At 36.8% G+C, this 15923-nt stretch overlaps 1 protein-coding gene across 3 annotated transcripts in view; it reads left to right on the top strand.

The window, feature by feature from the left end:
• Positions 1 to 15298, top strand: part of VMP1 (vacuole membrane protein 1) — a 127547-nt gene extending 112249 nt beyond the window's left edge. For all 3 annotated transcript variants that reach the window (XM_045044813.1, XM_045044811.1, XM_045044812.1), the window contains 2 exons: positions 10930 to 11032; positions 12116 to 15298. In XM_045044813.1, the coding sequence (XP_044900748.1) occupies positions 10930 to 11032; positions 12116 to 12259 (247 nt within the window). In that variant the 3' untranslated portion in view covers positions 12260 to 15298. The remainder of the gene's footprint in view (positions 1 to 10929; positions 11033 to 12115) is intronic.
• Positions 15299 to 15923: the final 625 nt, after the last annotated feature.

Raw genomic sequence — 15923 nt, 5'->3', positions numbered from 1 at the left:
TACTCTTAATGTAACTAGGGAGTGGCCCAGCTAAATATGATACCTTAACTATACCCTTGTTTTTTAGTACAGTATGTCATTGTATGACAGTCCTAAGGTTCCAGAGAGAAGGTAAGCCCTACCTTCAAAATTTACTGCAATTTTAACAGTAAATAGTTTCCTTCCTTCAACTAGAAATAATAATTAGTAGATTTATTTCTTAAACAGTTCTGGGAAGTAATTGCTAATGTCATTAAGTTTAGGGAAAGGTATCTCTATTATATTTTCTTAAATCAAAGGGTTAGTCTAGTTATATATGGAAATCTTAACATATGTAATGAATCAGTTTTATATTCTGAGAGATGTTAGAATACAGATAATTGCCTTGAGAGAAAGCCTTTTGGTTTATGATATGTTTGGCAGGAGGACAGAGAAAGGTTCTGAAAAAAAAAAGAATAGGCATGTAATAGAGTTTTTCACTGTTTGGTATCTTAGTGTGAAATAAGTCAAGGGATGGAACCAAAGAAAGAGGGAACTTCAGAGCTTCAAAGGCATTACATTTGTTTCAGTCTTTTTTTTTTTTAATAAGATTTAAAATTAATTTTTATTTAATTTTAGACTTTCTCCAAATGAGAGAGACCTGGGCATAAGAGCATGACCAAGTCTAACATTAAAATCGTTATTAAAATGACATGTTCCAGTATTCTCACCAAGTAGAAGATGAGAATTCCCAGAAAATAACATTAAGCATATGACTCGTAACAAACCATATGCAGAACATTGGCTTATTGTCAGGTTGCCAGGGTCTTATTGGAAGACAAAGTCCCTAGTTTTACCACACAGGAAAGTTTCCATAACTCAAATCATTGGACTTGGGGGAGGGGGTTGGCTGGAGCAGGGACTTTTTACCAGACACAGAATGTTCCATGCTCTTTGCTGCCTATTTCTGAGTTAACTTGATGTTTGACCTCAGAGTCGGATTTGCCTGTGGCAAGAGAGGGATCATTTTAACCAGTGAGTAATTAAGTGCTTGAGTCTTAAGGATGTTTCTTGTTCCTTATCCTATGACAAGTGGTCAGAGTGAGCTATGTTGGCCTGGACTTTTTCTTCTACAGAAAGAAAAATCTATTTTCATTTTAAAATATAAAATGGTTAATGTAGTTGATTCTCTTTGCCTTTGATCACTATAAAATAATTAGAAACGGTTGCAGAAGTGTAAAATACAAATATTTGTATTAACTAAAAAAGGATACATTAAGTTTTAACATTGCAGCTGCTGAGACTCCTTTGTACACACTGACTTTAACATAATCTGCAGTTAGGGTGGAAAATGTTCATGTCCTCTTCCTGTAGTTTGTTATCTTCTCTTTTAACACTTAAATCTTCTATATTTTTGTTATGGATATTGGGAGGCATCATAGCTAAAAGATAAAGCAGGAACTCTGAAGTTAGACTGTATGAGAAGTTGTCATTGCATTAGGAACTTACTGCTGGCCATAATTAGAGCATTTCTGTAGAATGATGTAAACTAAAACTGAATTAAATTGTATTACATGGAATTGTTGATTCAAGGAAAAAGCAGATCAGGGTCACACCTGACACATTTTAAGTGTTGTGTAAACTGAATGAATCCATTCATTCATTTCTAATCATGAATGCATTTGTTCATTCATTATTAGAACAGTATTTTGAGACTGAAGGAAAGACTCTAGTAAAAAAGCTAGAGATGGAAGATAGAAGAAATGAAAAACGGGAAGGATGTGGGTTGGAAATTAGCATTTACTAAGAACCTGCTTTGCCAGATGCTTTACATACATTTTTACTGAATATGCATAACAAAACCTGTAAGGTACTATCACTGTGTAGATAGGGAAACTGAAACACAGAGAAGTTAAATTCATGTAAATGCAAGAGATGGAGATAGGATCCAGGAGACAAGATCAAAAGCCTAAGTGGATTATTTTCTTTAACCACTGCTTCCTTCAAAACTAAAGATTCTAAGATCTTTTGAGGTAGAAAGAGAAATATTGAGGGAGTGCTGTAGAAAGCATTGAGGTAGTCTATTTGAAGTTGGAGGTTTGGACTACAGTGCCAGTTTCAAATAGCTACTGTGTGAATTTGATAGGGAGTCAATGTGAATTTTTTCTTTCCACTCCTTGTTCACACTTGCATTCACCTTATACAGCTGTAATTAGTTACTGCAGATGTTACTTTGAGGGAGAAACCTACTGGTTTTTGTACTGTAGGTTTAAATGCATTTTTTTCCTCTCTCATCACCCTTCTAGATTAAGTTCATTAAGGACAGAGATCATGACTTTTTTCTTCTTCATTATCTACTGCGTTTTGTGATTCTCTTCCTAACTAATGTTGGAATAACTAGATTGTTCTTAGTTGAGGTTGAATTCCAGTCAGTAACTGTCATTTTTTTCTCCACACACCTTCCTGCCACTTTGAATGACCAAACTCAGTAAGTTTTTATGCCATCCCACCTTCAATTTAAAATTCTGCAAACTCTCCTTTATTCTTGATCTTTGGGTCTATGGGTCCCTGTTGGTGATTTCATCCTTAGAATTCAATGGGTCTTCAAGCCAGACACAAATTTGTCTCTGTGTAAAGCTGCCATCGGTGTACCATTTTCTAGAACTGAAATCAGTTGATTTTTTTTACAGGATTTTGTTTTGGCAGCCAATCATTTTTACTTGGTTCTTATAAACTGCTCGTTTAGTTCTGGGTTCATTCATTAACATAAATGCCCACTTAGCTCCTACTGCTCAGGTTTTGTTTTCAAAAGTGTCCCTTTAATGATAGCATAATCCAAAGAGTAGCTACTAATTATAAGGAGGTTTTACCTCCATTCTGACTGATAGAAAACAATTCCAAATGTTCAAAAGCAAGGACACTTGCAGATTATTATTATTTTTTTTTTTTTTTTTTTTTGAAAACGTCTGTGATGGAAATGTGCTGTAAGCCAGTAGTAACAATACACCTGATGTTTCTGGATAATGCAGTAGTCTTCCTTCTACACAGCCACTAAGAAACCGATGGTGTCATGTGTTTATAATACTGCTGAACACACAGTGGATTAACTTGAGTACAAAAGAGGTTTAAATCATTTGAAAGGGACACAGATGTGAATGAAATTCAAGATGTTTTAATTCCAGATCCTGAGGTTGAATCACAACGAATTTTAGACAGTGCCAGAGATTATCAACCCAAACTTTTGTATCTGAGAAAACCCTAGATTGTTTAGTGTAGTGTAGTTTTCATTCCAACTTTATTTTATGTTGGGGTACTCTTCCAAGGTCCTGAGATATAAAGGAATTTGGTTTGGGTTAGGGCTGCCACATTTCAGATCCAAAAGCAAGTAGAATACATCAGTTAACATTTTTTTCTTGTAATATTAGCTTCAAAGATTCAGGTTCCCTATTCAATTACACGGGGAAATTAATAACCCTTTCATTCCAGTCATACAGAATTACAGGATCCCACTTTTACTGGGTTAAATATAAGTTGATTTGCAATTAACATCAGTTCATTTACTTGTCATATTCCTGGGTTAATTAGGTATCATTTTGTTTCTCTCTCTCTCTCTCTCTCTCTTTTTTTTTTTTTTTTTTTCTTTCTCTAATATCTGTGGACTGGAAAGCTATAAATATTAATGGGAGTCATCATGATGGCCTTTGACTTCTTCAGAAAGATTGCATGATAAACTACACTCCCCCTTCCTTCCTTCTTCAGAGCAGTCTACCTTATGACCATTTCATTTGGAGCAATCTGTCATTGTTGAATCAGGCCTGGAGTCTGAGATCCATTCTGAGTCACTATGAATAGAGCTCTAGTATTGGTTGGGCCACAGGGAAACTGGTGGTTAAATACTGTGAGAATCTTTATCAGACAGGAAATGACAACTCATTAAAATACTAACCGTTAAGCCTGTTTAGATCACTGCGGAGGGTGGGGGCGGGGGTGGGGGGGAGGGTGGATTTAACTCTATAGTGTTTGGTTAAAATCTGCACACTTCTGGAAACAGAAAATTATTTATAAAACTTATCAAGAAAGGGAATTGCTGGGGGTGTGGAGCATGTCTGGCTAGCTTAGTGGGTAGAGCATGCAGCTCTTGATCTTGGAGTTGTGAGTTTGAGCCCACATTGGGAGTAGAGTTTACTTTAAAGAAAAAAAAAATTTTTTTTTTTTTAAAGAAGAAAGGGAATTGTTAATCCATCTTCTTACTGAACTTCTACCATGCTGTCATTGCCTCTTATATATAGAAGACAAGATAAGCATGTAAATGGGCAGTGGAATGGGAAGGAGTTTTTATTTTATCTCTGAAAATATATCCTACCAGTACCTTCATTGTAAAATTCAGTCTCTTCAGCAGAACCACCGGTTGGCTTGAGTCTGCAGGAGACCATTTTCCATTTAATAATAAGACTCTCTACTCCTGTGCTTCTGGGCCAATTCTCAGTTGATAGAGGAATTCTCTGGAGTCAGAGGATAAATCCGATTTATTGATTTACATACAGTGATCCTCACTCAATCAAGAAAATCAGTCTGAAGACCCCTGATACTCATTTGAAGTATAATTAAAATTTAACCAAGGGCACAGAATTTCAGTTTCTTGAGGTTTGACTCTCCAGATTCTTAATAGCACTCTTTATAAATGACCCATTAGAAGTCAGCAAAAAAGAGACATCCAGTCTGTGTCTTTACAGAAATAGCTTCTTTTCTTTCTGATATATTACCAAACAGTCCTGCACTGAATTGCTCTGCTAACTATACCTTCTTGGGAATAAGGTATAATATTTATACCGCTTGAAGTTTAGCTTCATGGTCTAAACCAGTGGTCTCCACCATCAGAATGGGACTAAAATAATAGAACTCATTTTTTTCAGAACTTCTATTTGTATTTATTTTCATCTTTGTTATTTTCTTTTTTTGTGTATTTTTGTTACATATATAACATTATGGTAGCACATACATATAAACTTTATATGACTATACACACGTGGAGCATATAGTTTACCAATAATCTGATTGGCACTCCCTCAGTCCACAGGTCAGAAAATCACATCTCATGGAATACAAAAATAGGCTAAGGAAACAGTGGGAGTTCCATGATACAGAAGGGGTTCACATTGGGCCTGTTGCTGTATATTGTGTTTTTCTGTGCCCCATTAATCAGATTTATAATTCCTAGTTTTAATTAAATTAACCTTCACAAAACAGGCAAGTAGCTTTAAAAGTTTCCTATAAAGAAACAGAAGGAAGATAGTACTAATAATGCAGTCACAAGAAACAGTAAAAAAAGTTGCAGCATTGACATCTTACTAGTATATGTCTATAGAAGTCAGCCAACAAATTTAGAAATTACTACTTTAATAAAGGACAAGTATGTAATACGCCTTGAAATAAATATTCACTAATGATAACACAAATGCCATCATACTTAAAGTTAAGAATTTTTTTAATTTTAGCTTTATCTTATCCTTTTTAATTTGTATTTGTGTATTTTACTCTTTGTACAAGTAATATATACGTATATTCAAAATGTTTACAAACCATTGGTCTAAGCTTCTCGGCCTCAAAAGCCACTTTTTATGCTCAAAAAGTAGTGGGCATCATTAGTTTACTTCAAAAAAATCTCTACTATGATTCTGAATTATAACAGCAGTAGAATTGATTAAACCCTCACTTTTCCTTTCTTTAATATTGTCCTTGACCTGAATTTTATTCTAAAAACATTTTTCTGCCATTTATAAGCTTTCAGAGGTTTGACTAATCACACCCTGAGAATGTTATTTAGATGTTATGATTAATCATCAGAGGGATGTTAAATAAATTAGCCTCAGAGTACAGCACAACTAGTGAAAGAAAGGTAGAAAATACATTTTGCCTATAATTTTTTCTAAGAAAGTTAAAGGCTTCTTACTCTGTAGCCTTTACTAAGAACTGATGTCAGACAATATATTTTCAGGAAAGCCAGTGTAACTTCCATGATCACATCAGTGCTAAGATCCTCAAAAAAGTGATTAAGAAAGGAGCAGAGCCTATATTAAATAAAACATTTACTTAATCATACCTACTTAATTTCCCTAGGCATTTTAACTGCTTAACCTTTATATGAGGCAGCCCTGTGTAAGTAGGTCTAAACAACAAGACAAATCAATGTTTTTTAAGTTCATGTTATTTCTGTTATTAAACACTGTGCCCCAGCTTTATGGTGGCACATAGTAACAAAACATACACCTGGCTGGAAAAATCCAACCAGAATCGTGAACAGGAAAATTTCAGGTCTTCTAATAACATTTGTTAGTTTGATGACCATCTCTATGATGGAGAAGAGATTGAAAGTTTTAATGATGTGTTTTTTATATCTGTTGAACCATTTTGTTTGAGAGTTACACAATTTAAAAGGAATTCCTTGGAAACAGGAATAATAATGACCGATAAAGTTTTGGGATGGGTTGTGTGCCCAGGAATAACCAACAAAATGAAAATTTAAACACTGTGACAAATAATCATACCACCCACTCTCTCTCCAGCCTCTACCAATTGTGATGCTTCCTCTGGAAGATTTTCTGGCTTTTTGTGGGTACAGAGAATAATGCAGACCTTTATTTATAATAAGTCAATATGGGGAGAGTTTAAAATATAGATTTATTTTCAGAAAAATGATTTTCAGAAGCAGAGTCACATAATGTATTAAAAACTGCAGAAAAATAGTTGTTTGCATATTGGTCAGGGCCCTTAACAGAATTTTACAAAGAAGTTTGTCTTGTTACATACCTCCTAAGGTATGTAAGCCTGGTAAAATACTGTTCCTGTGAAACCACTTTTCAAGCTTTGGGTGGGTTTGGACTTAACGTAGGGTTTTTTTTTTTTCTTTTTCTTTATTTTTTCTCCTTTGTTTTCTCTTTGTTTTTCTCATTTTGCATTTTCTGACAGTTTTTTTTTTCTTTATTAAAATCAATAACAGAAATTCAAAAATTGCCATTACTTTTTTGGAAATTTGTTTTCTAATGAGATATTATCTGAAACATGTTTGTGTATGCCAAGAAAATAAATATCAAGATAATTACTATCCACAAAGCTTTTTCTCCCCACCATGTTGAAGGTCTACAGCAAGGAAAAGCAGATGAGATCTTTTTTGTTGTTGTTTTTTCTGTTTTTGTTTTTTAGGGTTTTTTAAGGCTTTCTTACTTAGAGAAAGTGTTTACAAGGGTAGTTTAAACATATTTAAATCCAAGAGTTGACTGAAAAATCATTTTGTGTTTGTTCTCCTCCTACTTTATATCCTTTTATATCACGAAACTATAATACTTTGAACTTCATCAGACCTAATGGCAGATGGAGGACTTCACGCATTCACTACAGGTTGAGATGACTCCTTGGCCAGGTGCATAGGGTACTTTGAATTTAATGGCTTTCAGAGAATGGCATTTAAGCTATTTCCTAAGCCAACTGTAAAAAACCACTGAACTGGAATTCAAGTTATTCTTCACCCCCCCACCCCCCATATGTGTACCTTAAATTAATCTTAAATGTCAGAATGGACTCTTCTGTCTGCTGCTTGAAAATGACTTGAGGGATGAGGTCATGGGCTGGTATTATAGTTTGCTTTAAATGCAAGTTAAGATTGACAGCTGTACAGAAATATTAATGAAATATATATATTTAAAAAGAGTGACAACTGCACTTTCAATTTTTATGTAGTCCATTACTAAAATAGCTTTGATGTTAATTAAGGGAACTCTAGTGTAATGTGCTTTGTATAAGCTGAGGCAACTGTGGCCTAAGCCATTGTTTGTAGAGCTAGAACAATAAAAATAAAACTAAAATTTTGATGAGTATATCAAGGTTAAGAGAATCCGACAATTAGTTATATAATAGTTAATACTTATGTGTTCTTTTTTTTTCGGATTTATTGAGAGCATGTGACATTTGTTCATGATAGTATTGGTTAATATATTGCAATGAAAACTTAAAAAAAATTTTTTTTAACAGTTATTCACTTTTGAGAGACAGAGCACAAACGGGGGTGGGCAGAGAGAGGGAGACACAGAATCCAAAGCAAGCTCCAGGCTCTGAGCTGTCAGCACAGAACCTAACTTGGGGCTTGAACTCACAAACCACAAGATCATGACCTGAGCCAAAGTCAGAAGCTTAACTAGCTGAGCCACCCAGGCACCCCTGCAATAAAAACTTTTAACTTCTCTATTTCAACTGTTTCCCTAGTCTCTTATGAGAAACTAATAGATTCGTCTCCCACCCCACCAAAAATTCTTCAAAGCATGTAACACTATATAGCACCTTAAAAAATTATCTCAGCATTAGCCCAAGATAGTTGAAAATTGCACATCACTAAATGTAAATGTGCAATAAACTAAACTAAATGTAATGACATATATTCTCTCTCAACTAGAGTGTAGCTCTTAATAGACTTAACAATGGCAACATTTTTAAACTTCACATTATTTTAAAGAGAGTCTAGAATGACTGTTGCCAGTCCCTTCCTCATTCCCCTCAACCACAGCAACAAAAAAGTAGAACCTTTCTAACATGTGGGTCTTAGTTCTTCATTTTCTCTTTCAATAATGGCCCAAGAATGGAGCCCAAGAATTATTTGAGGGAAACTGTAAGCCTTATTTCTGCTAAACTCTAGTCTGAAGTTAGAAGTCTGAAGAAAGAACAAGGCACATATAATGGAATCCAACTCTTAGAGGACATCAAAAAGAGAATTTTCAAGGCATTTCTTGTATAATCTAGCTGTTCACATTAGTTTACAATTATATCAGCCATTGTAAATAAAAGGAGTGTTTTAACCTTAAAAAAAAACACAATGGCTTGACTGTGGCTTATCCTTGGAAGTTTAAAAACAACGATATAGGGTATTTTTTTTTAATTTTTATTTATTTATTTTTGAGAGAGAGAGAGTACAGAGGAGGTGTAGAAGGATAGGGAGACGGAGAATCCCAGAGCTGCCAGCTCACAAACCATGGGATCATGATCTGAGCCGAAGTCAAGAGTCAGACGCTCAAACCCCCAGAGCCACCCAGGCTCCTAGCATTTGTTATTAAGAGTGAATAAGAATTGATTTTCTGAAGTTAAGTTCTCTCTGGCTGGTTCAGTCAGAGGAGCATGTGACTCTTGATTTCAGGGTCATGAGTTTGAGCCCCATGTAGAGATAACTTAAATAAAACTTAAGAAAAATAAAAAATAAAGAGAAAGTTTGTCCTCTTGTTGCCCTGTTGTAGTGAGAATCATCACTGATAAATAGCAACACAGCTCAGACCCAGCTTCTCTGGTTTACCCCTTAATGTAAAGCTACTTAAAAGTCAGTGAGAGAGAGACTGAGGCTGTAGGTTAAGAAAGAGACTTTGCCCTTCTCCATTTTTCCTGTCTGTCCATATGGGTCTTATGTGCTGATCAGTACAGCCATGGTCTCTGCTATCTATGTCTATTCAGCCCTTCCCCGTGTCTTTCAATATTTATTAAAGGATCTTTTTGACAGCTTCACCCCACACTGATCTCTCCTTTCTCCAGTTCCTTTGGAATAGATCTTCTATACCAAAAAATTGTAGTATTAATTTGTAAATTTTGTTGTTCACAAATCAGTTTGTGTGTACGTGTGTGTGCCCGTGTGTTTTGAATCTCCATAATGATTCTAAGTTCCTTGTGGGCACAAGCTATTTCTTGCAGTTGTTTTGTTTTCCCTTAGTGCCAATTACAATGTCAGACACAAAATAAGGACTCCATTAAGTACTTGGTGGTTGATACTTAAGAGGATCAAAGAGAAGTGTCAGCCAGAAGTTATATATGTGTTAACTTCTGGTAAATATAGTAGCAAAAAATTTCTCTTCCTCTGCTTCTCTGCTTTGTATTACAGAAAGCAGTAACTGAATTGTTCTCAAAAAGAGGTGGTGAAGTCAGTACTTATAAGAGGGAACATTAGGTGCTGTTGCAAATACATATTGACATAGCTTTTGCTGGCCGCAGGAGACTGAGCTCATCTACCTTTTAGCCCTGTTATGGCAGATGAGAAAATAAAAGGTACAGAAAATAGAGATGTTTGATTTTCTAAGTTGCCTCAAGTTACCATTTTAAAAAACGCCTGCAAGCATTTCTAAAACAGGATCCTGGTAGCTGGTTGCCAAACCGGTTTAACAGCACTGCCTCCACATATTCTGGGTGAGAGGGACCTCCGAGTACATAAACTTATCAGAGATCCCTATCCCAGTCATTTCAGAACAAGTTGTTTAGTAATGTACTGTAGTTTCTGTGCAAACCATCTACCATAAACCGCGAAGTGATTCAAGGTTCAGAGTTCCTTCTTTGTTCCTTTGTTAATCACTGACTTCTGACTAGTGGGAGGTGCCTCCCAAATTTGCTAATGCATTCTTTTTGGATAAGGATGACGCACAGATTGTCCTAATAAGGACTTAGATTGAGAAAGGACCGCCCCCCTCTGAGAAGATGGGACAAGTCAGAGAGAGGGCGGGCAGTTTCTTTTTCAACTAGGGATGACACAAGCATAAGTCATTTCCTTATTAATCGGTTCAAACCAGTTCTTACAGGAACTGGTGGTGATAAATGTGGGACTTCTCAGAAGTCATTCATTTTATTCTTTGTGCCACAACAGCGTGCGGCATCAGCCTAGCTGGTCTCACTCTGAGGATGAACTCTTGTGCCAGAAGGGGCTCAGCTCCTAGTTTCTCTCCTGAGTTGGTGGAAGAGATTTTTCTCCTAGAAGGGGTTATTAAAGGATGAATGTGTCCACTGAAAAGAGTTCAGAGGATTTTGCCAGTTGTGCTGATTGTTGTATTTTTTTTCCTCTTTCTGTCCAATCCCTGCTTTTTGAGTCCAGGTGGTAAGTGGATTTTTCTTTCACATTTTTCTTGCTTTTCTTCCCAAATGTATCTTTTTCCTTGGGTTATCGTACCCTGCTTCCAGTGCTGTCCCCGGCATAGGCCCATCTCTGCAGAAGCCATTTCAGGAATATCTGGAGGCCCAGCGGCAGAAGCTTCACCACAGAAGTGAGATGGGCACACCGCAGGTGAGACTTTGCTCTGTTTTCCTCTCTTCTGCCACCCCCTCCCCCCAGTCTCAGGCTGAAATTATACTCCCAGCACTCGCTGGCATTTTGAGGCAAATAGAGTAGTTTGTCTGTCAGTCTTCAGTAACTGAAGTGGAGGCTCTGTTTACTCTCTACTGGGACACTGGCTTTGACTAAATCAGAACTGTAATTTCCGTTTGTATCTGTCTTCTCCAAAAAAAAAACAAAGGGAAGGCTAATGGCAAATGATGTGCTATGTAGAATGAGTTGTTGCCTTGATCTTAAATGATTTATTACCAAATCTACTTCCCAAGTGGATTAAAAAGTTAAAATTTGTAGCATTTCATAGCATAACAAAGTATGTGACTAACGGCGGTCACTTGACTATCTCCTTCATTTTTGCCCTACTTGTTTAAGAGATGGGAAAATAATCTTTTTTCTTTTTTTAAAAAAGGCTCTTCGCATAGCTGAACTTAAAAACTTTAACTTAAACTAAGGCTGCCTTTTCTGTAAACAGTTCTGTGGCAAAGGGAAATGACTAGAAGAGGATGGGTAAGCAGTAACCTGAAATGGGAAACTTGAAGGAAACATAGTTGAATTCCGCCCCCCCTCCCGTCTGCCTTACACACTCTGTGTGGCCCTTTGCTGCCCTCAGTTGACCAAACATGACTTCAGAAATAGATGACATATTTTAAAAGCTGCTCCCAGTGCTGGAACAACATGTAACTATCTGGACACTGCTCTCCACAAGTATCTACATGGCGACTTCAGAGAGCAGAATTGAATCAAAGATTTTATTATGTAGTAAAAAAGGCGACCTCACACTGACCCATTCTAAACTATGTGAATCAACATTGACTTTACATCTGACAAAGTGAAATCTTAATAATTGGGTGTCAGAAGGCCTGAATAATAGACTTCAGGGTATCTAGAGACACGGGCCTTCTCATTTTCATTGTTTAGACTTTATAGCTTATAAGCCCCAAATTCTCATCATTTTTCTTAAATATTGTAAATGATCCCCTTTTTACTGCTGAACTAACGAAGCATTTCTCGTGGGTTGTTCTGCATTTGTTCTTACAGGGAGAAAACTGGTTGTCCTGGATGTTTGAGAAGTTGGTCGTTGTAATGGTGTGTTACTTCATCCTGTCCATCATTAACTCCATGGCACAAAGTTATGCCAAACGAATCCAGCAGCGGTTGAACTCAGAGGAGAAAACCAAATAAGCAGCAAAAGGTTCTAATGGCAGAAATTAGAAACGAGTTCTGCCTTAAATTGGGAGGACTCCAAACCAGGAAGGAAAATACCCTTTTCCACCCTGTATCAATTTAAAAAAAAAAAATGTTTTGTTTTGTTTTGTTTTCTGAAAACAGTTTAGTCCATATTTTGCACTGACACACTTTTCCTTTGTGTGTTAAGGTAAGGTATCCACCCTCAATTCAATCCAGCTTGTGTTTTATTCAGGTGGAATGTGATGTTCAGCAGCGAACTTAACAGAAACCGGGCTTTTCTTTGTTACTTTCAGAAGGCCCACGTGGTACAATTAAAGAATTCCGGACACCAAAAACTAGTTCCTAAGTATGTTGAGTATGTCAAGCCTTTTAGGCTTGTCAGAAATGACTCCTTTGTTTTTCTAAGTCATTAAAGTGTGTATAAATTATACTAGATTGGATAACGGTCTTGCATGTCTATCATGGTAAAATTTATTTAATCCTGCCCAACCCTTCCTCTCCTACCTTAAAAAAAAGGCCATCTTTTGATGCATTGCACACCCTCTTGGGAAACTGATCTTTAAATTTTGAGACAGTATAAGAAAATTCTGATTGGTGTCTCACGAATGAGCTGACACCATTTTTTATTCTGTATATTTAGAATGAAGTCATGAACAAACTTTATAAAGACATCTTTGATCATTCCAAAATTGTGTCCGTTTTCTTGAGCGTTTTGATTTTTTGCTTCCCTTTAGCTACTTCCAACTAATGGTCGACTTTGCCAGATCTACCTACAACCATAATTTCTTCAACCGTTGTTTATTTACGTGTAGGAGCCACCACCGAGGCACTTTCTTGTTAACCTGGAATTGGGGCAGCTTGCTACACATTGATGAAATGGCTCCCTAGGGATTGACATAGCGAGGGGTTCGTGAAAACAGGAGAAATGAAAGTATACAAATTAAAGGGCACTGGAGAGAGAAATAACTCATTTTTTCAAAAAACCACACTTTCTCCTGTCTGTGTTCGTTTTAGCTCAGCATGTTCTCTGTTTCTGACAAAAATTTACTTTTAGAATGTAACCTAATTTTCTTTCCTTTCTTCAGTGAGTGTTATGTTCTTTTGGGATGTTTCCAGTTGAACTTGGTTGTTTCGTTTTGCCTGGGAGGAAAATAAACAATTTCACTTTTTTTCTTTAGGAAAATCTTTTCTGACATTATGTTAAAAGTAGAATCGGGTTTAAATCGCAACAGGCCAGAAATGCCTGATTGTTTTTATCAAATCCTGCCTGAATGTCTACTTAGTTTGCCTACCGTCGTGACATCTCCATGGCTGTACCACCTTGTCGGGTAGCTTATCAGACTGATGTTGACTGTTGAATCTCATGGCAACAGCAGTCGATGGGCTGTCTGACATTCTGGTATCTCTCATCTGACCATCCATATCAAATATTCCCATTTAAACATGACCTAGCCTCATGGTTTATGACAAAAAAAACTCTTGTCCTTAAGTCTAGTGGCACTTTGAATCTTTTATGCCATGATATTGCAGCAGTATCGAGAAGATTTTATGGAAAATTGGGATGGTCTCCATGACCACAGCTAAATAAAAGACAACCAACCTGCCTTGTGGGTTTTGAAAAGGTTATTATTCTTAACAATCTTTTTTTTTTCTGCCCAGGGACCTTGTGGTAATGTGATTGTTCCTTTATTTGCAAAGCGGTACCCAGGTTTTATGTTAAATAGATTCACATTAACCAACAAATTTTTTTAGATTTTTTAGGGTTAGCATAAACTTCTAAGTCAGCTTCCAATTGTGTGTCATCTCTTTCACCTGCATTTTATTTGGTGTTTGAAGAAAGGAAAGAGGAAACCCCGTATGAATTATACTATATGTGCTAAATCTTCCAGGTTTATTGGTAAACTTATTTCAGGGTACAGTGTTTAGAAAAAAAGAAACATTTCTTAGACTGAGGAGCTAAGTAATACATTTGACTTACTATGATAATGGTTTGTTCACTCTTTCAAATGAATTTGCCATGAAAACAAACGAAAAACAGCTGTCCCCCTTTCCTCCACAAAGCGTTCAGGTGGGACATGCTCAGATGATCCTGCTGGATTTCCAGCTGGCACAGAACGTTACCCTTCTGTTCCAGTGATTCGTTTGTCCCTTTCTTGTATCCACCAAAGTGAACACAAACAACTACATGATCCCCAAAGCAAACCTAGTTGATTCCAGTGGTGGGAGACCAGAAAATTTGTGAGTGGGTGGTTTGATATTACTGCAAATTTAAAAAAAGCAGGGGTGGGGGTGCCTGGGAATTCTAATTCCATCTAATTTAAGTGTCATTTTGTGCCTTACATTTCTGTGGTACTTTATCTTGTCTCTCAACTCCATGACTGTCAAAATAATACAGTACGATATAATGCAATACATCCTCAGTTTATACACTTATGTGCTGAGGAACACCTCCCTAAAAACAGTAATGTGGGAAACGTGTAGTGTTTGACAGAAAGAGAGATTTGGATGATGGCCACTCTCCTCATCTTCTAAAAATCAGAAAAAGGTACGGCTGGAGTGCAGTTTCTGAAATACACTAGTTCAGCAGATGCAGTAAGTAGGAAGTGCTCCCTCTGAACAACCTCTGCCTGTGTTTCCACTGTGCTCTCTGCTGGCTGTAGCTGTAGTAGGACTGCCGTGAGGCTGGTCTTCACTTTCACTACTCAGCAGTGATTCTTTTGAGGACAATTAATGCATTGAGCTAATTAGAATAGCGTGTTGTCCTCTTGTGCCCTGGGTGAATTGTGTTTTGACTGACCCATGTGTAAAGAGCTCAGAGGAGTTCCCAGCCTTTTACAGTCAAAAAGCCGTTCCATAGATTTTGAAACCCACTCGCCTCCATGTGCAACGGTCTATGTTACTGATGGCTTATCGTTCTGCCTCTAACATGTGACTTTGAGAAAGTCTTAAACTTGGAGCCTAGATTTCATCTATAGGAATGGAAATAGGTTGTTGTAATGATTAAATTGGGTAAAATGTAAAGTACTACCATAATTGTTGGCGTGTTCTCAGTTTTTAACTTGTCAAAGACCGCATTTGATACACATGCAAAAATTTTACATTGCTTTTACTCGGAAAACTTGTTTTTATTTGGTAGGCTCCACTCCCAACGTGGGGCTTGAACTTACAACCCCAGGATCAAGTGTTGCATGCTCTGTAGACTGAGCCAGACATGTGCCCCAATATATGCGTTTTAAATACTGTCTGCAGGTATGCCCTTGTTTTGATGTAAACCTGCTCTTTCTAAAGAAGTTAAACCCAAATATAAGTTAATAAAGAGAAAGGCAGAAATTAAGGAACCAATTGACTTGATAAAACCAAAACCTTGTTAAATCTAAAATTAACCCCCCAGTGAGGCAACAAAGTACAAAGCACAGATACACAAAATTTACTATAATTGAAAATACTTTTCTAACCTTACATCCTTAAAATATTGACATTTTCCTAATTTAGTTTTTATTATAAAATACTAAAGGGGCGCCTGGGTGGCTCAGTCGATCAAGCTTCCAACTCTTGGCGTCAGCTCAGGTCATGATCTCACAGTTTGTGAGTTGGAGCCCCATGTCGGGCTCTGTGCTGACATCGCATAGCATGCTTGGGACTCTCTCCTAAAATAAAT

The sequence above is a fragment of the Felis catus genome, chromosome E1 (assembly GCF_018350175.1).
Source record: "Felis catus isolate Fca126 chromosome E1, F.catus_Fca126_mat1.0, whole genome shotgun sequence".
Classification (NCBI taxonomy): Eukaryota; Metazoa; Chordata; class Mammalia; order Carnivora; family Felidae; genus Felis; species Felis catus.
The sequence above is the reverse complement of the archived record's forward strand: the minus strand, read 5'-3'. Positions and strand labels throughout refer to the sequence as shown.